The sequence below is a fragment of the Anomaloglossus baeobatrachus genome, chromosome 9 (genome assembly GCF_048569485.1).
Source record: "Anomaloglossus baeobatrachus isolate aAnoBae1 chromosome 9, aAnoBae1.hap1, whole genome shotgun sequence".
Classification (NCBI taxonomy): Eukaryota; Metazoa; Chordata; class Amphibia; order Anura; family Aromobatidae; genus Anomaloglossus; species Anomaloglossus baeobatrachus.
In genome coordinates, this window is record NC_134361.1 from 117,005,969 (window position 1) to 117,028,918 (window position 22,950).

Sequence of the window (22,950 nt, forward strand, 5' to 3'; positions counted from 1 at the left end):
AAATCATAGAAAGCGATGTGGGAAAAGCAAATGTTTTAAATACTTTTTTCTCAACTGTGTTCACACAGGAAAAGCATATGCCAGGGGAAATGCAGAGTGATCATGTAAATGCCCCATTAAGTATGACCTGCCTAACCCAGGAAGAAGTGCAGAACCGACTTAGTAACATTAAAATTGACAAATCACCAGGCCCTGATGGCATTCACCCTCGGGTATTAAGGGAGTTAAGTAATGTGATAGACAGGCCTCTATTCCTTTTATTTAAAGACTCTATAGAAACTGGGTCTGTTCCACTGGATTGGCGGCTAGCAAATGTGGTACCAATATTCAAAAAAGGGTGCAAAAGGGAACCTGGAAACTATAGGCCGGTAAGCTTAACATCTGTTGTGGGTAAAATGTTTGAAGGGTTTTTAAGGGATACTATTATGGAATGTCTCAATGTTAATAACTGTTTAACTCCATATCAACATGGATTTATGAAGGATCGCTCCTGTCAAACTAACCTGATCAGCTTCTATGAGGATGTAAGCTCTCACATGGACCGAGGAGAATCATTGGATGTCATTTATCTCGACTTCGGTAAAGCATTTGACACTGTCCCACATAAAAGACTGCTAAGTAAAATGAGAAAGCTTGGGCTCGGGGAAAATGTGTGTAGATGGGTAGGTAGCTGGCTTAGTGGTAGAAAACAAAGAGTGGTTATTAATGGTGCATACTCAGATTGGGCCAGGGTTACTAGTGGGGTGCCACAGGGGTCTGTATTGGGCCCCCTACTATTTAATATATTTATTAATGATCTGGTGGATGGTTTACAGAGTAAAATATCAGTATTTGCAGATGATACAAAACTATGTAAGGTAGTTAACACAAAGGAGGACAGTTTGCAACTACAGATGGATTTGAGTAAATTGGAGAATTGGGCTGAAAAATGGCAAATGAGGTTTAACACAGATAAATGTAAGGTTATGCACATGGGAAGGATTAACAGATGCTACGATTACTTACTAAATGGGAAACTGCTGGGGAAATCAGACATGGAAAAAGACTTAGGCATCTTAGTGAATAAGAATCTAAATTGGAGTGCCCAGTGTCAGGCAGCAGCCACCAAAGCAAATAGGGTGATGGGATGCATTAGAAGAGGTCTGGGGGCACGAGATGAAAACATCATTCTCCCTCTGTACAAATCACTAGTCAGACCACACTTTGAGTATTGTGTGCAATTTTGGGCGCCGGTGCTGAAGAAAGACATTACTGAACTTGAAAGGGTTCAGAGGCGGGCTACTAAAATAATAAATGGAATGGGTGCATTACAATACATGGAAAGGTTATCAAAATTAGGTCTATTTACTCTAGAAAAGAGAAGACTTAGGGGAGACCTAATAAATATGTACAAATATATCAGAGGGCCATATAGAGATCTCTCCCATGATCTGTTTGTACCAAGGACTATGACAAGAACAAGGGGGCATTCTTTTCGATTGGAGGAAAGAAAATTCCTACATCAGCATAGAACAGGGTTCTTCACGGTAAGAGCAGTGAGGCTCTGGAACTCTCTTCCTGAGGAAGTGGTGATGGCCAACTCACTGAATGAATTTAAGAGAGGAATGGATGCTTTTCTTGTTAGCAAAAGTATAGAAGGTTATAAATAGCATAATCTTACAGGTAGATAGAAGAGCGACCTAGATTATTAGAGGAATGGGGGGGGCTGCAATACCAAGACAGGTTATTAAACTTGGGGTTAGTTAGTTAGGAAAAACAAAGGCTTAGGGGGATCTAATCACAATGTATAAATATATGAGGGGACAGTACAGAGACCTTTCCAAAGATCTCTTTACACCTAGGCCTGCGACTGGAACACGGGGGCATCCGCTACGTCTTGAGGAAAGAATGTTTAAATCATAATCACAGATGAGGATTCTTTACTGTACGAGCAGTGAGACTATGGAGCTCTCTGCCGTATGATGTTGTAATGAGGGATTCACTAGTAAAATTTAAGCAGAGCCTGAACGCATTTCTTGAAAAATATAATATTACCAGTTATGTATATTAGATTTTATGACAGGGTGTTGATCCAGGGAACTAGTCTGATTGCCGGATGTGGAGTCAGGAAGGAATTTTTTTCCCCATTGGAGCTTATTTGACACATTGGGGTTTTTTTGCCTTCCTCTGGATCAACATGTTAGGCTACGGGTTGAACTAGATAGACTTAGAGTCTCCCTTCAACCTTAAAAACTATGAAAACTATGACATGCTGAGGCTCGGGAAGCTGCGCCACAGGTCAGTTTATGCTGCGGAGAAAAGAAGCACATTGGGCAAGCACATTGGGCATGGGATTTCTAAAAATCCTTCCACTGTGCTTCTACTGCACAACGCAGCGCTATGGACAGAGGGACACACTATGGACACACTCTGCGCCCAAAACGCTGCAAATCCCGATTATGGGCGCACAGCCTAAAATGCTACAATGGATGAATGGATAGATGTCAAACATATATAACGTCCCACCCCCTGCATATTCTAAGCTGGCGCCCTTTAGTGCCTTTAATGTGGCACTAAAGGGTGCCTAGCCTTGTATTTAGCCCCCCAAAAAATTAATAATTAAAATAAACGACGTGGGGTCCCCCCTATTTTTGATAGCCAGCTAGGGTAAAGCAGACAGCTGTAGCCTGCAAACCACAGATGACAGCTTCACCTTGTCTGGTGATCAATTTGGAGGGCTCCCCAGGCGTTTTTTTTTTTAAAAAAAAAAAAAAACGTGGGGTCCCCCCCAAATTAGATCACCAGCCAAGGTGAAGCGGACAGCTGGGGTCTGGTATTCTCAGGGTGGGAAGAGCCATGGTTATTGGACTCTTCCCAGCCTAAAAATAGCAGGCCGCAGCCGCCCCAGAAGTGGCGCATCCATTAGATGCGCCAATCCTGGCGCTTCGCCCCAGCTCATCCCGCGCCCTGGTGCGGTGGCAGACGGGGTAATATATGGGGTTGATACCAGCTGTAATGTCACCTGGCATCAAGCCCTGGGGTTAGTGATGTCACGGCATCTGAACAGATACCCGACATCACTAACCCAGTCAGTAATAGAAAAAAATAAAGACAAAAAAAAAAATTTATTTGAAAAAACACTCCCCGAAACATTCCTCTTTCTCCAATTTATTGAAAATAAAGAAATTCCGGTCGCTGTAATCCATTTTGGAGGTTCCACGCCGACTCTGGATCTTCTAGAATATGGGGGGCACGTTCAGGGAACGTATCCCCCATTTTCTGGAAGAGCAAGCTCTCCATGAGCAGTGTGGGTGCAGTAATCTGAGAATACTGCACTCACACTGCCCCGGTCCAACTTAGGGCAGAGTGACCTGCAGTAACCTCATTCCAGAATATGAGGGGCACGCTCACAGAACGTACCCCCCATTTTCTGGAACAGCAGTCTCTCCATGTGAGGAGTGTGGCTGCAGATTACTGCACTCACTCTCCCCCGGTCCACAGTGGAGCAGCCTGTGCAGCAGCGACGTCAAGCAGGGATCCAGCTGACAGCCGCTGTCTGCGCATGCGCCGCCAGCATTCAAGAAGGAGGCGGCGTGATCGCGGGACGGATAACCAGACAGGTAACGTAAGACCGGGGGCTGGGGGGGGGGGGGGGTGACCTAGCGGGACCTGGGGACACCTTTCTGTCGCATGTGACGTGTCACATGCGGCAGAAAGAGCGGAATGAATGCGGCCGCGCGCCGCCATCTTCCACGCTCCGGAGGGGGGAGGGGGGGTGGCTCTGGAGACCCGGAGGGGGCTCCGGTGACCAGAGGGCTCCGGTGGACCGGAGGAGGGGTCAGGGGGAGGACATTTCCCTCTGATCTGAAATGTTTGATCATTTCAGATCGGAGGGAAATTAATGCAGAGCCGGCGCCGGCGGCAGTTTTCTGTGCGCTTCGGCGCCATTTTGAGTGCTCCGGAGGGGGGGTAGGGGTGGTGGGGGGACTCTCCGGTACCGGGGGCTTTGGGGGCACTAGGGGTGTAGATTTCTTTCTCATCTGACATGTTTGATCATGTCAGATGAAAAAGAAATCAGTTTTACCGGCCATTTCTTTTTTTTTCATGTGTTCGTCGGTATACGATGTATACCGCCGATCACATGATCGGGGTACAAAAAAAACACCCCGATTAAAGCGGCGGAACAGAATAAGTACCCTGTTTTGCCGCCGCTTTAAATCGTACGGCCGTCGTTATGAGGTGAAACCTGCAGACAAGGGGGGTGCAATAGTCATAATGAACAAATCAGACTACATGAAGGAAGCACACAGACAACTGATGGACACATGCTACTATAAAGAATTGGAGTCTGACCCTACACAGGACTATTACAAGGAACTTAACAGGTTGGCCTCTTGTCTGCCTGACATATACATAAGAACTGATGAACTGATACCGGTGAGTCCAAGAATAGGCACATTCTACATGCTTCCCAAAATTCACAAATCTGGAAACCCAGGAAGACCCATCATTTCATGTGTGGGCACCCTCACTGAACATGTCTCTGGATGGGTAGAGGGTATCCTTAAACCCTTGGTAAGGGATACAACCAGCTACATCCAGGACACTACTGACCTATTGAAAAAACTATCAGCAATAGGTCCTCTTCCAGAGGGAACCATCCTTGCCACCATGAATGTGGAATCCTTGTACTCGAATATTCCACACCAGGATGGATTAAATGCTTGCAAAGGTTTCCTGGAAAATACAGGAACTGATACTAATTCTGTGGTGAAGCTTACAAAATTCATCCTCACCCATAATTACTTTGCATTTGACAATAACATCTATCTACAGGAGACTGGGACTACAATGGGAAGCAAAATGGCACCACAATATGCAAATCTTTTCATGGCCAAGCTTGAGAGTGACTGTTTATCCTCTTGTCCTATCAGGCCTCTGGCCTACTACCGTTACATTGACGATATATCATCTGGACAGAGTCTGAGGAGCAGCTGAAGACCTTCCATGAACACTTTAATCAGTTTCATCCCACCATCAACCTAACACTCAACTACTCCTGCACTGAAATCAACTTCTTGGGCACCATCATTAAACTACGGAACAATGAAAGAGACATCCCTGTACAAGAAGCCAATTGACCGTCCAACATACCTGAAATGGGACAGTTTTCATCCAAAACACAAAAAAAAAAAACAAAAAAAAAACACTATAGTGTACAGCCAGGCCATCAGGTACAATCAGATATGTTCCAACAGTACAGATAGAGACAATCAATCACCTTGAGGGCCTCAGAAAGACCTTTCTGAATCAAGGCTACCACCCAAGAGCAATTGAAAACCAGATTACAAGAGCCACCAGAATATGAAGAAACCATCTCCTACATTATAAAACTAAAGAAGAAAACAATCGGTCCCTCTTGTAAGGCTGCGGGAATGGTAAGCGCGCACGCACGGGATCTCCAGGAGCTGACGGTGACGTCACCCATGAAAATACATGGTGTCACGCCCACAGGGATGTGATACCACGGAAAGCATGCAAGCGCCCATGGGACTAGAGCCTCTGATCATTTACATAAGGAACAAAGTAATAAAACATGTTATACATTCATATTACACAATATTACAACACAGGGATGGGTAGGAAGGGGTTATTAGGCCACACATCCCCCTGTTTGTAGGTTAGAACATATATGGGACCTGACAGATTCCCTTTAAGTATAGGCATTTCAGGATTTGGTGGGGCGGAAGATTTTAATAAATGCAAAAAATGTAAAACATTTCTGTTTAGTTTTCATTACCAGCCTAGTTGAAGAAACTTTACTAACCAAAAATATGTATTGCGACTACTGTGCAGCAAAATGAGTCTAAGCAAGATATTTTTTGAAGTCCATTATATAATAGGGGTCTTTATAAATTACCAGCATTTACATGCAAGAACGGTCACTGGGTCAGAGCTGCTGAAAAGCAAACTCTCCTCTGATATATATGCTTGCATTGGCCTCACCCACCATGCCCAAAAAGATTGATTTTTTAAATTGCCCAAAAGGTAACATGTAGAGGGGCTTACGCTAGCATCCGGTGTTCTCATAACATTTTGAAAAGGAATATACAGCATATTATTGTTGAATATGTTCCCTAGTATTGGAACGCATCGTCTCAGTAGCTGACCTGTTGCAGACTTCGGTTTGATTTTGATTGCAGATGAACCGGGCGTCTGGGTTTTTGTACGGTTCTTAATCCGATCCATTAGACGTTCAAATTCATCATCAGAGCTCCCGGGAGAGCTGAACTTGGGCTGATGGTCAGCGGGCCATATCTCTACTTTCGGTCTACTCAAGGTTGGCATGTTTTCTTGGCCATATGTTCCCACAGACTTGGACGTCTGTCTATTAGCAGCCTTTCCATTCTGGTTTGTTCTGTGTCGGTCACGCCATGTACTTTTAATTACTATGGAATAATCATCATCACTGTCACTGATAAACACCGGAGAATCCCACTGCAGAGAGCCGCGGCTTCCCTGGGAATTTTCAGACCCTGTGCCAGACATCTTGATTCCTATGAGCCAAAGAGAATAGTAATAGACCTGAAAAATAAGTCAACTCTACTAATACACAGCTAGGAAACAGAACTGAACACTACCCACCATTTTTAATTTTAGATTTACCATTCTTAGAAAATATTGAATCAAAGTCATCATCATCCGATTCAACAATGAAATCCTTTAAACTGTGAAAAAAAAAAACGTAAAATTAATTTCATAGATATCTTTCAGATATTGCAAAAAAGATTTTGATTGACGTGTGCACCTCTGCTGCTAATGTCCTGGTGGGTTATGTACGTGTATCCCGCTGCCTGTTCCTCCCTCTCACTGGCCGTATGTAAATGTCTAATCTTCAGTTACACGGCGTCGGAGTTAGCGCCTGCGCATAGCGCTCATCTCCGGCGCCATGTTTCTGAAGCCCACAGTATTATGCTGCATGAGAGGGCGGCGCATGCGCCCTCGCTTCTTCAGATCTGTTGTGACCGTGGGAACGCGCGCGGTCACAACAGGACTGGAGAACAGCTGATTTTACCCTGATTAGCTGCAGCAGACGTCTCCTACGATATAGTCTACTGCAGCTAATCAGGGACCATAATACTGTGGGCTTCAGAAACATGGCACCGGAGATGAGCGTTATGCGCAGGCGCTAACTCAGACGCAGTTTAACTGAAAATTAGAAATTTACATACAGCCAGTGAGAGGGAGGAACAGGCAGCGGGGGGTGGGATACACGTGCATGACACGCCCGGACATTAGCAGCAGAGGTGCACACGTCAATCAAAAAGTGCACGAATTTTCAAACTTTATAAAGTTGGATTTCACAGCCTAAACACCTGAGCTGCCCACTAATGGGATGTACACACTGTGCCTGATAGTGCCAGTGCTGCACTGGCTACATCTTAAGGGTGCTTTACACGCTGCGACATCGCTAGCGATCGCGTTAGCGATGTGAAATTCTAGATCGCAAGTGCGATCTTTCGAGATCGCACATGCGTAAAATGACCTATATGCGATCTCAAAAGATCGCACTTGCGATCTAGAATTTCACATCGCTAACGCGATCGCTGGCGATGTCGCAGCGTGTAAAGCACCCTTTATATAGGAAATTGCTGATGTTTGGTTCCCTTTAAAAGATGTCAAAACTCTTACTGCAATCTTGACTGAAGCAAGATGTGGGGCGAGATGCAGAGGCGCACACCCCTTCTCTCATACACCAGATTCATTAAGTGGTGGGCGTCTCTTGGTGAATTAGGAGCGTCAGACCCCAGCACAACCCCTCACCAAAACAGATTAAAAGTCACCGTTCTTGATGAATCAGGGACAGTGTAAATTTAGCCCCATTCATGTAAAGACAAGATTATAAAAATGAAGACTAAACACAAACCAAGAATTTGTTCTAGCTATAACAATCTTGGACAGTCATCCAGGGATCACATTGATTTCTCACTTTACCTGTTGTTTAGTTTATCAAAAACTTTGTTTGTTGAGTTTTTTGGTGTTTTCAGTTCGGTTAAAACTATAAGAGATAATAAACTTGTTAATGTAATGAATAATTTCACTGAAGCTGAGCACACAATATACAATGGCCATATAAAAGAGACTAGACAAATACATAGACTTTTTAACCAAAATACTTTCTATTCTCCACAAGGAGAAACATTCCTCTTTAGATCCCGTTTGAGGCCTCTCATCCAGATCTGCTTTGCACTGATGAGGGGCACACAACCAGAATAACTTGTCTAGAAATGGAATTCCTAGTTTAGCTTTCTATCCTAATCATGTGGGGAGGCTCCTTCAAGGGTCGATATTGACTTTTAAGATTGCTACCTTTAATAGATGGCACCACAGTTCCTGTACTCTCTCAAAGGGAACCTGTCACCAAATTTGTTCCCTATAAACTGCGACCACCACCAGTAAGCCCTTATATACAGCATTCTAGAATACTATATAAGAGCCGAGGCTGCTCTGTATGATGCCCAGGCCTCTTCTCACGATCGCCGTCGTCCATCATAGCTCCGTGTGGATGACGCGTCCTATGTCGTCCACACAGACTGCCATTGCGCTCCTGCACACTTTGATCTGCCCTACGCAGAGCAAAGTACTGTAATGTGCACATGCAGGGAAAGGTCAAAGAACGAATACGCACTACAATACTTTAAACTGCCCTCAGCAGGGCAGAGAGTCGTGCACATGCGCATGAGAACAATGGCAGACACTGTGTGGATAATGTAGGATGAGTCATCCACATGGAGCATGGCGATTGCACAGGATAGAGGAGGTGTCGGACCGGAGACCAGCAATGCCGAATGGACCGACTGCCCCGCAAGAAAGTATAATAAAAGGTCTTTTTCATGTTATACAGAGCGGCCTGGGCTCTTATATATAGTATTCTACTATACTGTATATAAGAGGCTAGTGGTGGTGGCCGCAGCTTATAAAGGGACAAATCCGGAGACAGGTTCCTATTAAGAAGCTAATTGTATAAGCAAAATTGTGATTTTTATCCAATTAAGATGTCCTAAAAAAACAGGTCAATCTTACGTGGTAAAAATGTATTAAACCTCCGGAGAAACCATTAATGCCACGAATCCTGACAGCAGGACCCCCTCCAATAAGACCAGGGTCTGGTTTGAGTCTGAGTCTGGTGCAGAGAAGGCACAGAACAAATCTGAGGTCATACAGAACCAAAGGATTTCTACACTGCACTAAGCCTATTAAAAAATAAAATAATTGGCGTAAGAACTAAAGTTAAAGGTGTAAACAGTTTGACTAAAAGTATATAGAATCTGTAAAATAAATAACATACATTTCTCAAATTCTTCATCACTGGAATCAGTTACCACACATGGTCTAGATAAAGAGAAAAGGGATCAAATTAAAAACAGGTTTTGAAAAAATAGGAAATACAGTAAAGATGTATGATCGGTAATTATCTAATATTCTATCCCTTTAAATAAGTTATCCGTGTGTATGATTCAGAAGCCCTGACAGCTCTATACCTCGTCCGTATTCAGCACACACTGCAAGCTATGTAAGTGAAGAAGGCGTCTGAATAGCTTTAAAGGGACTGTCAGCACAGGATGACTGCTCAAAGCAAGCACAGGCGCTCTTTATGGCAGGGCCAAATATTTAAATACACCTTCCCACCATCTCCACCCTCTGTGACAGCTCTAATTGCATAGAGCCAGAGATCAACAGAAAACAAGCAGGTGGGAAACGGATCCGAAATGTTTGGCCCCGCCATCACGCACAACTGCCTGTACTTTGTTTTGAACACTCATCCTGTGCAGACAGAGTCCCTTTAACCCCTTCACGACCTTGGACGGATCTATCCGTCAAGGATCGTGTCCCGTTAAGCCCCGCTCCCTGCCACGGGCAGGCGGCGGCGGTCGGCACAGATATCAGCTGTTTTCAACAGCTGACATGTGTGTCTGCATGTTGCGAGTGGAATCGCTTCCACTCTCGCAACATTTAACCCCTTAAATCTCGCTACCAAAGTCTGGCAGCGAGATCTATATGCGCACGGCCATGTTTTTTACTTACCGCCACCCCCACCAGAAGTCACGTGAGTGATCACGTGACGTTCAGTGGTTGCCATCGTAGCACAGGGTCATGTGATGACGCCTGCAGCTACGAAGTTTCACTTTCATTTTTTCTCGGCACGGAGCAGAGGGAAACCGGAAGTGACTGAATCTGCTGTTTACAGCTGTATAGCTGTGATCAGCAGATAGATAAGAGTGATCGGATTTCTGATCGCTATAGCCCCCTAGGGGGACTAGTAAAGTAAAAAAAAAAAAAAGTTTTAAAAAATAATAATAAAAAAAAACTAAAAAGTTCAAATCTCCCCCCTTTCACCCCATTGAAAATTAAAGTGTTAAAAAATAAAATAAATATACACATATTTGGTATCGCCGCGTTCAGAAATGCCCGATCAAAATATAAAATCAATTAATCTGATTGGTAAACGGCGTAGTAGCAAAAAAATTCCAAATGCCAAAATTACGTTTTTTGGTGGCCGCATGTTTTACGCAAAATGCAATAACAGGCTATCAAAACGTAGCATCTGCGCAAAAATGGTACCATTAAAAATGGCAGCTCGAGACGCAAAAAATAAGCCGTCACTGAGCCATAGATCCCGAAAAATGAGAACTCTACATGTTGTTTCGGAAAATGGCGCAAAACGTGCGCCACTTTTATTGGACAAACTTGTGAATTTTTTTTAACCCCTTAGATACAAGTAAACCTATACATGTTTGGTGTCTACAAACTCGCACCGACCTGAGGCATCACACAGATACATCAGTTTTACCATATAGTGAACACAGTGAATAAAACATCCCAAAAACTATTGTGCGATCACACTTTTTTTGCAGTTTTTCCACACTTGGAATTTTTTTGCTGTTTTCCAGTACAATATATGGTAAAACCTATGGTTTCATTTAAAAGTACAACTCGTCCCGCAAAACACAAGCCCTCATATGGCAAGATTGACGGAATAATAAAAAAAGTTACGGCTCTCGGAAGACAAGGAGCAAAAAACAAAAACGGAAAGTGCCCGGGGGCTGAAGGGGTTAAGACAGGGACAATCTATACATTGGGTTTACCAGCTGAAGGTTCTCCCATTTGCAGCTGTTGCTTGGGGTGACATAACATGACCGGTATTTCAGATTCTCCAAATGTCCCTTACAAATTAGGCAGATAGGTTACCTTGGCTTCTCATTCACTGATCTGGAGCTGCGACTTGTTACTTTACATTTTGGCTCTGAAAATTAATAACTCCAATTAGTGACCTTATCATGCAGACTGATATTTACCCCGTCAATAGTGCAGGTACCTGGCTGTTTGGCCTGATGGCTTCCAATTTGCTTTAGGGGCGTATTATCCTCTTCATCTGTCAGAACCAGCTCCTGCGCACAAGTCGGCAGCTGGGGACTGTCAGCACCTTCTGGCCTCAGGGGCTGCGGAGCAAACTTTTGTCTTGTCCAAGACTAGAAGAAAGACAAAAACAGAAATAAATTATACCCATGTGATGGATTGTTTTGGGGAGAAAAGGCACAACATTCTCTCAGTGTAAGACCTAAGATATGTTCTTACTAAGCAATCCTTATAATGCTGACTTGTGGGTACAGTAACAAAGTCCAAGAAGTCGTGAATCAGCACTAAAAAAAAAATTCACTTTATTTCTATATTTAACAATCAAACATATACAAAAAGCCGGCAGAGTATAGAAAGCATAGCCATATCCCCTATACCCTGCAAAGCCGTCCATATCCTGTCCCCGCCGTATATCTCCATACTAATCCCCCAATATCTTCCCTCACGTAATCTCTGGTCCTCCCAAGACCTTCTCCTCTCCTCTACACTTACTGGCTCCTCATCCAATCGCTTCCAAAACTTCTCCAGAATATCCCCCATCCTCTGGATTTCTGCACCCCAAAACGTCCCCAAATCTATTTTTAAACACTAAGATTTTAAACGTAGTAACCCTCACCTTCATGATCACCAAAGCCAGCTCCAGCAATGATGTGTTGGCAAGGTCATGTGATCACTGGCCATGGCAGTAACCTCAGTGATGTGGTGTTAGCGACAGTCACACACGTCAACACGAGACTTTACGTGTGTAGCCTCACTCACTTTACTTTTATTGAGCCAGATGCTGCATGTCTAGTTGGAATGTGGCTGGGGGTATGCACATCACATGCTTACAGTCACATTACCGCCAGCACTGGAGAATCCTGACAGTGAGCACAGTGAAAATTCACAGGTTTGTAGCCTTGGGAGTGCCTGCAGACGTTCGTGCAAATTCAAAACCTGGACAACCCTTTTAAGCAGTTGAAAAAAAAAGTAACATGCCCAGTCTGTATGTATGTCTTCTTGCTTTGAATATTTCCCAGGGGGCATTGCTCTAGAATCACTGCATTGAGAAACACGTGATGGTGTCTCCGCAGTGGTGGATGTTGATCTCCCTAAGATCAACCATCCTTGCTCACATAGTCTTTTACTAGGCAATGTCCCACTAGCCAGATTCCTACTCCACACTGATGAGGGGCAAATACCCCAAAACGGCTGTCTGTGGATGGATACCATGTTTGGCATAGGTGGTCTCCTTGACTGGAGACTGCCCTTCCCGTGGTTGTTCCTTCCCGGTGAAAGACCTGGCTAGTTACCTGCCAGCGTTGAGAAACATGTGATGGTGTCTCCGCAGGCCTTCTTGCTTTGAATATTTCCCTCGGGGCATTGCTCTAGAATCACTGCGTTGAGAAACACGTGATGGTGTCTCCGCAGTGGTGGATGTTGATCTCCCTAAGGTCAACCATCCTTGCTTACATGTATGTAGCGCCCCACAGGCCAGGTGTTTTAACTTACTCGTCGCCGGGCTAGGGGTGCAGATCCTATGCGTCATCACGGGGTGGCCTGGCCCGGTTCCGTTGCCCCGAGGCGTACAAGAAAAAGAGAATTGGGGGGTGGTAAAGAAGATACAGGTAGTAGTCGGGAGGTTAGGAAAGTCTAATGGGAGAGTGACGCTACCTGTGGTATGCGGCCAGAGATGGGGCCGCCGATGCAGGGTCTCTCACTGGGGCAGATGTTAAATGCAGCTGGGATGGTGTCGCTCCCCACAGGTGGAGCGGGATTACCCCAGGAGGATGGTGGGGATTTGGTGGTAGTCCCCGTTGGCGCCGCAGCACTGGGCGTCGGTTAAAGGAGAGACAGAGGTTTCAAGTGTTTTTACTCACAAGCCCTTTAAAGCGCTGCCCAAGGTGCCATTCTCTGCCACGATGGGCTCCAGCCGATCCCGGATCTGTCGGCAGCCACCGCTGGTGCCCGTGAAGGTTTAGTGAAGTGTCCCTCTATAGCTATTCAGAACCCGCACCGAGCCTCCTGCTCCAAGCCACGGGCCCACAAGGAGAGAGGAACACTATCTCTTGTTGTCAGTGCTAGGTGTTATCACTTGTGCCCAGGAAGGTTCTGTCTAAAGTGTGATGGTCGCTCCTACTTCTAACCCATGTGGTGCCCCCCCACCCCAGTGGTTGTCCTAGTGACTGCGGAAGTCCCATGCTTCCTGATGGCTGGCTCCCCTGTCTGCCCTAGTCCAACCCCCTGTGAATAAGCACCTGCTGTTTGTGTGTGTATTGTGAAGGCACCAGCAGGTTAACCCCCTCCTTACCCGTGATAGATATTACCTCTGAGAAGTGGTGCAATACCCTGTGGCGCCTGAAGCCCAAGGGTGCCACACGTACATCTATTCTAGAATTTATATGCTTACTTCTTGAAACCCATACCACTATGTTAGAAATCTCAAATATGGAACGTCCTATGTGTAATCAGAGGGTACAGGTGACAAGAAATAATACTGCTAAGAAAACACAGGCGGCAACTAAAGCTGGTGTCACACACAGCGACAACGACGTCGCTGCTACGTCACCATTTTCTGTGACGTTGCAGCGACGTCCCGTCGCTGTCGCTGTGTGTGACATCCAGCAACGACCTGGCCCCTGCTGTGAGGTCGCCGCTCGTTGCTGAATGTCCAGCTTCATTTTTTGGTCGTCACTCTCCCGCTGTGACACACACATCGCTGTGTGTGACAGCGAGAGAACGACGAAATGAAGCGAGCAGGGAGCAGGAGCCGGCGTCTGGCAGCTGCGGTAAGCTGTAACCAGCGTAAACATCGGGTAACCAATGGTTACCCGATATTTACCTTCGTTACCAGCCTCCGCTCTTGCTGCCAGCGCCGGCTCCTGCTTTGTGCACATGTGGCTGCAGTACACATCGGGTTAATTAACCCGATGTGTACTGTACCTAGGAGAGCAGGGAGCCAGCGCTAAGCAGTGTGCGCGGCTCCCTGCTCTCTGCACATGTAACCAGATTCAAGTTAGTCTGCAGTTAGACGTTAGCTATTAGATATTCATTCATCTATGGTGCACCAACTGTTTTAAAACAAACTGATCATACATAATTTTTATTTTGATCAAGGTGCCTGGTCCACAAGTGCTCAAAATGAATGTCTCAAGGTTTCTGTATGAATTTGAAATTCTAAGATATATAATGCTATATACAAGTGTAATCAAACGTACTCAATTGTCCATACGTTTAATTTGAAAAGAGGTACCCTGGACCACAAGTACTCAAAATGAACATCTCAATGTCCTAAATATTAGTAGCTAAAAAAATTATCAAGTCTATGTGTAGTTCAGAAGTTATTCACGTAAATCTGTGTCACATAACGCTATACGCGCCTAATCAAACATACTCAATCGTTCATACGATTAATTTGAAAAGAGGTACCCTGGACTACAAGTACTCAAAATGAACATCTCTATGTCCTGAATAATATTTGCTAAAAACATTATCAAGTCTATGTGTAGTTCAGAAGTTATTAAAGCAAATCTATGTTATATTATGCTATAAACGCGTAATGAAACGTACTCAATCGTCTATACGATTAATTTGAAAAGAGGTACCCTGGGCTACAAGTACTCAAAATGAACATCTGAATGTCCTGAATAATACTTGTAAAAAAATGATCAAGTCTATGTGTAGTTCAGAAGTTATTCACGTAAATCTATGTTATATTATGCTATACACGTGTAATCAAACGTACTCAATTGTCCATACGTTTAATTTGAAATAAGGTACCCTGGACCACAAGTACTCAAAATGAACATCTCAATGTCCTAAATAATATTAGTTAAAAAAATTATCAAGTCTATGTGTAGTTCAGAAGTTATTCACGGAAATCTGTGTCACATAACGCTATACGCGCATAATCAAACATACTCAATCGTCCATACGATTAATTTGAAAAGAGGTACCCTGGACCACAAGTACTCAAAATGAACATCTGAATGTCCTGAATAATATTTGTAAAAAAATGATCAAGTCTATGTGTAGTTCAGAAGTTATTCACGTAAATCTATGTTATATTATGCTATACACGTGTAATCAAACGTACTCAATTGTCCATACGTTTAGTTTGAAAAGAGGTACCCTGGACCACAAGTACTCAAAATGAACATCTCAATGTCCTAAATAATATTAGTTAAAAAAATTATCAAGTCTATGTGTAGTTCAGAAGTTATTCACGTAAATCTATGTTATATTATGCTATACACGTGTAATCAAACGTACTCAATTGTCCATACGTTTAATTTGAAATAAGGTACCCTGGACCACAAGTACTCAAAATGAACATCTCAATGTCCTAAATAATATTAGTTAAAAAAATTATCAAGTCTATGTGTAGTTCAGAAGTTATTCACGGAAATCTGTGTCACATAACGCTATACGCGCATAATCAAACATACTCAATCGTCCATACGATTAATTTGAAAAGAGGTACCCTAGACTACAAGTACTCAAAATGAACATCTCAATGTCCTGAATAATATTTGCTAAAAACATTATCAAGTCTATGTGTAGTTTAGAAGTTATTCACGTAAATCTGTGTCACATAACGCTATACGCGCATAATCAAACATACTCAATCGTTCATACGATTAATTTGAAAAGAGGTACCCTGGACTACAAGTACTCAAAATGAACATCTCTATGTCCTGAATAATATTTGCTAAAAACATTATCAAGTCTATGTGTAGTTCACAAGTTATTCACGTAAATCTATGTTATATTATGCTATACGCGCATAATCAAACGTACTCAATCGTCTATACGATTAATTTGAAAAGAGGTACCCTGGACCACAAGTACTCAAAATGAACATCTCAATGTCCTGAATAATATTTGCTAAAAAAATTATCAACTTTATGTGTAGTTCAGAAGTTATTCACATAAATCTATGTTATATTATGCTATACACGTGTAATCAAACGTACTCAATTGTCCATACGTTTAATTTGAAAAGAGGTACCCTGGACCACAAGTACTCAAAATGAACATCTCAATGTCCTAAATAATATTAGTTAAAAAAATTATCAAGTCTATGTGTAGTTCAGAAGTTATTCACGTAAATCTATGTTATATTATGCTATACACGCGCATAATCAAACGTACTCAATCGTCTATACGATTAATTTGAAAAGAGATACCCTGGACCACAAGTACTCAAAATGAACATCTCCATGTCCTGAATAATATTTGCTAAAAAAATTATCAAGTTTATGTGTAGTTCAGAAGTTATTAAAGCAAATCTATGTTATATTATGCTATACACGTGTAATCAAACATACTCAATCGTCCATACGATTAATTTGAAAAGAGGTACCCTGGACCACAAGTACTCAAAATGAACATCTCAATGTCCTAAATAATATTAGCTAAAAAAATTACCAAGTCTATGTGTAGTTCAGAAATTATTCACGTAAATCTGTGTCACATAACGCTATACGCGCATAATCAAACATACTCAATCGTTCATACATTTAATTTGAAAAGAGGTACCCTGGGCTACAAGTACTCAAAATGAACATCTGAATGTCCTGAATAATATTTGTAAAAAAATGATCAAGTCTATGTGTAGTTCAGAAGTTATTCACGTAAATCTATATTATATTATGCTATACACGTGTAATCAAACGTACTCAATTGTCCATACGTTTAATTTGAAAAGAAGTACCCTGGACCACAAGTACTCAAAATGAACATCTCAATGTCCTAAATAATATTAGCTAAAAAAATTATCAAGTCTATGTGTAGTTCAGAAGTTATTCACGGAAATCTGTGTCACATAACGCTATACGCGCATGATCAAACATACTCAATCGTCCATACGATTAATTTGAAAAGAGGTACCCTAGACTACAAGTACTCAAAATGAACATCTCAATGTCCTGAATTATATTTGCTAAAAACATTATCAACTTTATGTGTAGTTCAGAAGTTATTCACGTAAATCTATGTTATATTATGCTATACACGTGTAATCAAACGTACTCAATCGTCTATACGATTAATTTGAAAAGAGATACCCTGGACCACAAGTACTCAAAATGAACATCTCCATGTCCTGAATAATATTTGCTAAAAAAATTATCAAGTTTATGTGTAGTTCAGAAGTTATTAAAGCAAATCTATGTTATATTATGCTATACGCGTGTAATCAAACGTACTCAATCGTCCATACGATTAATTTGAAAAGAGGTACCCTGGACCACAAGTACTCAAAATGAACATCTCAATGTCCTAAATAATATTAGCTAAAAAAATTACCAAGTCTATGTGTAGTTCAGAAGTTATTCACGTAAATCTGTGTCACATAACGCTATACGCGCATAATCAAACATACTCAATCGTTCATACATTTAATTTGAAAAGAGGTACCCTGGACTACAAGTACTCAAAATGAACATCTGAATGTCCTGAATAATATTTGTAAAAAAATGATCAAGTCTATGTGTAGTTCAGAAGTTATTCACGTAAATCTATGTTATATTATGCTATACACGTGTAATCAAACGTACTCAATTGTCCATACGATTAATTTGAAAAAAGGTACCCTGCACCACAAGTACTCAAAATGAACATCTCAATGTCCTCAATAATATTTGTCAGAAAAATAATCAACTCTATGTGTAGTTCAGAAGTTATTCACGTAAATCTATGTTATATAATGCTATACACGTGTAATCAAATGTACTCAATTGTCCAAACGTTTAATTTGAAAAGAGGTACCCTGGACTACAAGTACTCAAAATGAACATCTCAATGTCCTAAATAATATTAGCTAAAAAAATTACCAAGTCTATGTGTAGTTCAGAAGTTATTCACGTAAATCTGTGTCACATAACGCTATACGCGCATAATCAAACATACTCAATCGTTCATACGATTAATTTGAAAAGAGGTACCCTGGACCACAAGTACTCAAAATGAATATCTGAATGTCCTGAATAATATTTGTAACAAAATGATCAAGTCTATGTGTAGTTTAGAAGTTATTCACGTAAATCTATGTTATATAACGCTATACACGTGTAATCAAACGTACTCAATTGTCCATACGTTTAATTTGAAAAGAGGTACCTTGGACCACAAGTACTCAAAATGAACATCTCAATGTCCTAAATAATATTAGCCAAAAAAATTATCAAGTCTATGTGTAGTTCAGAAGTTATTCACGGAAATCTGTGTCACATAACGCTATACGCGCATAATCAAACATACTCAATCGTCCATACGATTAATTTGAAAAGAGGTACCCTGGACTACAAGTACTCAAAATGAACATCTGAATGTCCTGAATAATAATTGCTAAAAACATTATCAAGTCTATGTGTAGTTCAGAAGTTATTCACGTAAATCTATGTTATATTATGCTATACGCGCATAATCAAACGTACTCAATCGTCTATACGATTAATTTGAAAAGAGATACCCTGGACCACAAGTACTCAAAATGAACATCTCCATGTCCTGAATAATATTTGCTAAAAAAATTATCAAGTTTATGTGTAGTTCAGAAGTTATTAAAGCAAATCTATGTTATATTATGCTATACGCGTGTAATCAAACGTACTCAATCGTCCATACGATTAATTTGAAAAGAGGTACCCTGGACCACAAGTACTCAAAATGAACATCTCAATGTCCTAAATAATATTAGCTAAAAAAATTACCAAGTCTATGTGTAGTTCAGAAGTTATTCACGTAAATCTGTGTCACATAACGCTATACGCGCATAATCAAACATACTCAATCGTTCATACGATTAATTTGAAAAGAGGTACCCTGGACCACAAGTACTCAAAATGAATATCTGAATGTCCTGAATAATATTTGTAACAAAATGATCAAGTCTATGTGTAGTTTAGAAGTTATTCACGTAAATCTATGTTATATAACGCTATACACGTGTAATCAAACGTACTCAATTGTCCATACGTTTAATTTGAAAAGAGGTACCTTGGACCACAAGTACTCAAAATGAACATCTCAATGTCCTAAATAATATTAGCCAAAAAAATTATCAAGTCTATGTGTAGTTCAGAAGTTATTCACGGAAATCTGTGTCACATAACGCTATACGCGCATAATCAAACATACTCAATCGTCCATACGATTAATTTGAAAAGAGGTACCCTGGACTACAAGTACTCAAAATGAACATCTGAATGTCCTGAATAATAATTGCTAAAAACATTATCAAGTCTATGTGTAGTTCAGAAGTTATTCACGTAAATCTATGTTATATTATGCTATACGCGCATAATCAAAAGTACTCAATCGTCTATACGATTAATTTGAAAAGAGGTACCCTGGACCACAAGTACTCAAAATGAACATCTCCATGTCCTGAATAATATTTGCTAAAAAAATTATCAAGTTTATGTCTAGTTCAGAAGTTATTAAAGCAAATCTATGTTATATTATGCTATACACGCGTAATCAAACGTACTCAATCGTTTATACGATTAATTTGAAAAGAGGTACCCTGGACCACAAGTACTCAAAATGAACATCTGAATGTCCTAAATAATAATTGCTAAAAAAATTATCAAGTCTATGTGTAGTTCAGAAGTTATTCACGTAAATCTATGTTATATAATGCTATACACGTGTAATCAAATGTACTCAATTGTCCAAACGTTTAATTTGAAAAGAGGCGCTGACTCTAGGCGCCATTATTTGAATCCCCGACCGCTGACATCTTCAGAATGACCGACCGCCACACAGAGCAGCCGCGTGCCGAGCAGCACAAAGCAGCCATGCACCCAGCAGCACAAAACAGCCACGCGCCGAGCAGCACAAAGCAGCCACGCACTGAGCAGCACAAAGCAGCCGCACACCGAGCAGAACAGACCAGCCTCACACAGAGCAGAGCAGAGTGGAGCCGATGCACACAACAGTGCCATACTGATCAGCGCCGGCAGCACCCGGTAAGCTACATTCGGATTTTAAGACGCAACCCTCATTTTCCTCCAAAATGTTTGGGAGGAAAAGTGCATCTTATAATCCGAAAAATACGGTATACAGGTGTATATTTTATTCCATGTGCTTCTTATGTGGTGAATGAACAAGGAATATATTTAGATAATAGTGAAATGAACACATATCCCATATAAACAGGTGTATATTACTCTCTGTGCTTTTTTGGTTGGCAATGAACAAGGAATGTATGTAGATTACAGCGGAATGAACATTTATCCTATATAAACAGTTATGTATTATATTTCTTGTATTTGTTATGTGGGGAATAAACTTGAAGTGTCTACAAAGTATTTATAACAATTTTTATATTTCCATTATATTGTGTACTTACCGATCTCTCTTTGTGAAAGTCTGTCTAGAGAGGTAGATGCCAAAAAGTAACGATTAGTCTTTCACACTGAAAACAGCAAAAACAATAAATCGGGATTCTACCCATTAATCCGACATCAAGGAAATAACAACACTGGTCCTTAGAACCATTCTCCAAATACAGCAGAGGCAAGACAACACAATACCACGTGGTGGAAAAGGATCCACATTCTCCAACAACCCAAGTAGTGGCCGATCTGAACGCTTCCAAGACACAGCAATAACATTCCCCATAAATTTGTATTTTTATTTCTTCCTGCTTCTAGGGGTCAGACACCTTGTTCGGTAGATAACATTACACTCCACCTCTTTACACAATGATATCTTTCAATTCAAAGTGTGGACAACTCCATGTCTGTAACATTGTGTAACATGAAGCCTCCTTCAGAGAGAGGAACAAAGGCCACACTCCCCCACTAGATAGGACAGGGAATGTTAATTGTATTAGTGGCTAGAGACCTAATTATATTATGTCCATAATAAAAGATGAAACCATCAAAAAATGTTCATCTGCTACTGGGAAAAATCCATATGTCCTATACTAAATGTAGAGCAGATTCCAACTCTGAAGTCAGAATTGTAACACATCATGAAATTTTGTTCTGCAGAAGCTGGGCCAAATGAATCAAGCACTTGGAAAGCTTTGGACTATTCTGTTCAGAACGAGTTTTTTCACCAACAATTATATGATCTGCATCAAAGTTTTCATAGAAAATAGTATATAAAAATGTAATGTAATAACAGAATTTCAAAAAGTCTCGTATTCCAGTTTAAATGTCTTTCTAGAACAAGAACCAGTATTGGTAAAACCAGCTCTAGTTCCCCATCATATTGGGATTCCAGCAGGCTTGGTATCTGATCTCCAGAGTAGAAATGTCTTTATGGAACCTTTCTCCATGTTCGTTAGTTACGTCTCCCAAATTGGGTTGAAAAAAGTCAAGACGGAACAGTAAAAAATACATTTACGCTGACATTTGGCAGCCATGTTGCTCATATGCTTAAAGTATGTTGTCTATGTGTTCAGCTCGTCTGCTCCCAAGTCAGTTCTGTACAGCGAGCACAAATGCTGCAAGCTGATGAGTTTTGTTCAGCATAGGTCATCATGCATTAGTTTGCTGATTCCGCTGCCAATTTCAACCTTTATTTTACCCTCAGTTTACAGTGCTAAACTTCTCCTTCAGATACTGGAAACCATTTTTATAATGATGAATTCCAACTACAACTTTTTTTTTAGTAAACCAAGTTTAGTGGGAAGTGGTGGAAGATAAACATGTAGTTGATCAACCAGAGATTTGTGTTGTACATTGTGCCAACCAACTGTGAGCTGGACTGTAAGTTGACACTGTCTCATTTTGTAATGACAGCTTTCATCATAACTGTGCCATAGGCATAAGAAATATGTAATAGGGGACCAAAGAGGTGTTTAACTAGTTAAACAACAGGGTATAGATGATAGTGTGTATCACACAACCACTCCAAGTGAGTGTGCCGCCCCCACGCCCGCAGCAGCCGGGCTTCTCGGATCCAGACATGCTGTGTGGCTCGAGGGATCCTCCGGACCCGGGGGTCACGCGGACATGCCGAATGAAAAGGGGGACGTAGTTGTACGGCCTTGACCGTATTCGGTTCGTGACGCCACCCACGGTGTGTGGTGAAGTGGGACACCACCACTGCTGTTGTGGGATACCCGGGGGATATGTAATGGCAGCCGGATGTTAACCTCTCCGTGGGTAGGGATGGTTGCCCCGGGGCCCAGTGTCTCTGTGCAGGGTATGGCCATGGCAGGGGCTTGCGCGCCCGGACATACCAGGGGATGTTTGGTTACTCACAAGTAAATGAATCACACAACTCTTTTGGTAAACCAAGGTGCTGGTGGCTGGCCGCCGTGGCCGGTTGTACTCTGGTCCCCCACCTGGGCTGGTGATTGCCATCTGTTCCTCTGCACTAGTTATAGTTGTGTGTTTAGACTTCCTGGTAGGGAACACGGGAGTCCGCTCCTGGCTTTCTGTGTGCCTGAGGAGCCGTGCCCGCTGACGCTGACCCATGGGATCTATGGGCCCTGGCGGTTGCCCTATCCCTCTCTGTGGGTGGTTGTCTGCTTTTGGGACTTTGATTGGGACAGGACCTGTAATCCTGCCCTCAATCAGTTGATTAGCTAGGCCGTTGTTTCCGGTCCTG

The 22,950-nt window shown here is 41.9% G+C and overlaps 1 protein-coding gene across 2 annotated transcripts in view; it reads right to left on the minus strand.

Annotated features, from left to right (window-relative positions):
• The window catches only part of GCNA (germ cell nuclear acidic peptidase), a 73,006-nt gene that overhangs the window by 34,099 nt on the left and 15,957 nt on the right, over nt 1–22,950 (minus strand). Inside the window, exons 2-7 of one of the 2 annotated variants that reach the window (XM_075322740.1) lie at nt 11,357–11,510; nt 11,230–11,284; nt 9,329–9,372; nt 7,975–8,038; nt 6,646–6,707; nt 6,150–6,536 (exon numbers count right to left, since the gene is read on the minus strand). In XM_075322740.1, the coding sequence (XP_075178855.1) occupies nt 6,150–6,536; nt 6,646–6,707; nt 7,975–8,038; nt 9,329–9,372; nt 11,230–11,284; nt 11,357–11,510 (766 nt within the window). Of the gene's footprint in view, nt 1–6,149; nt 6,537–6,624; nt 6,708–7,974; nt 8,039–9,328; nt 9,373–11,229; nt 11,285–11,356; nt 11,511–22,950 lie in introns of both variants that reach the window. The other variant, XM_075322739.1, reaches the window with a different exon arrangement.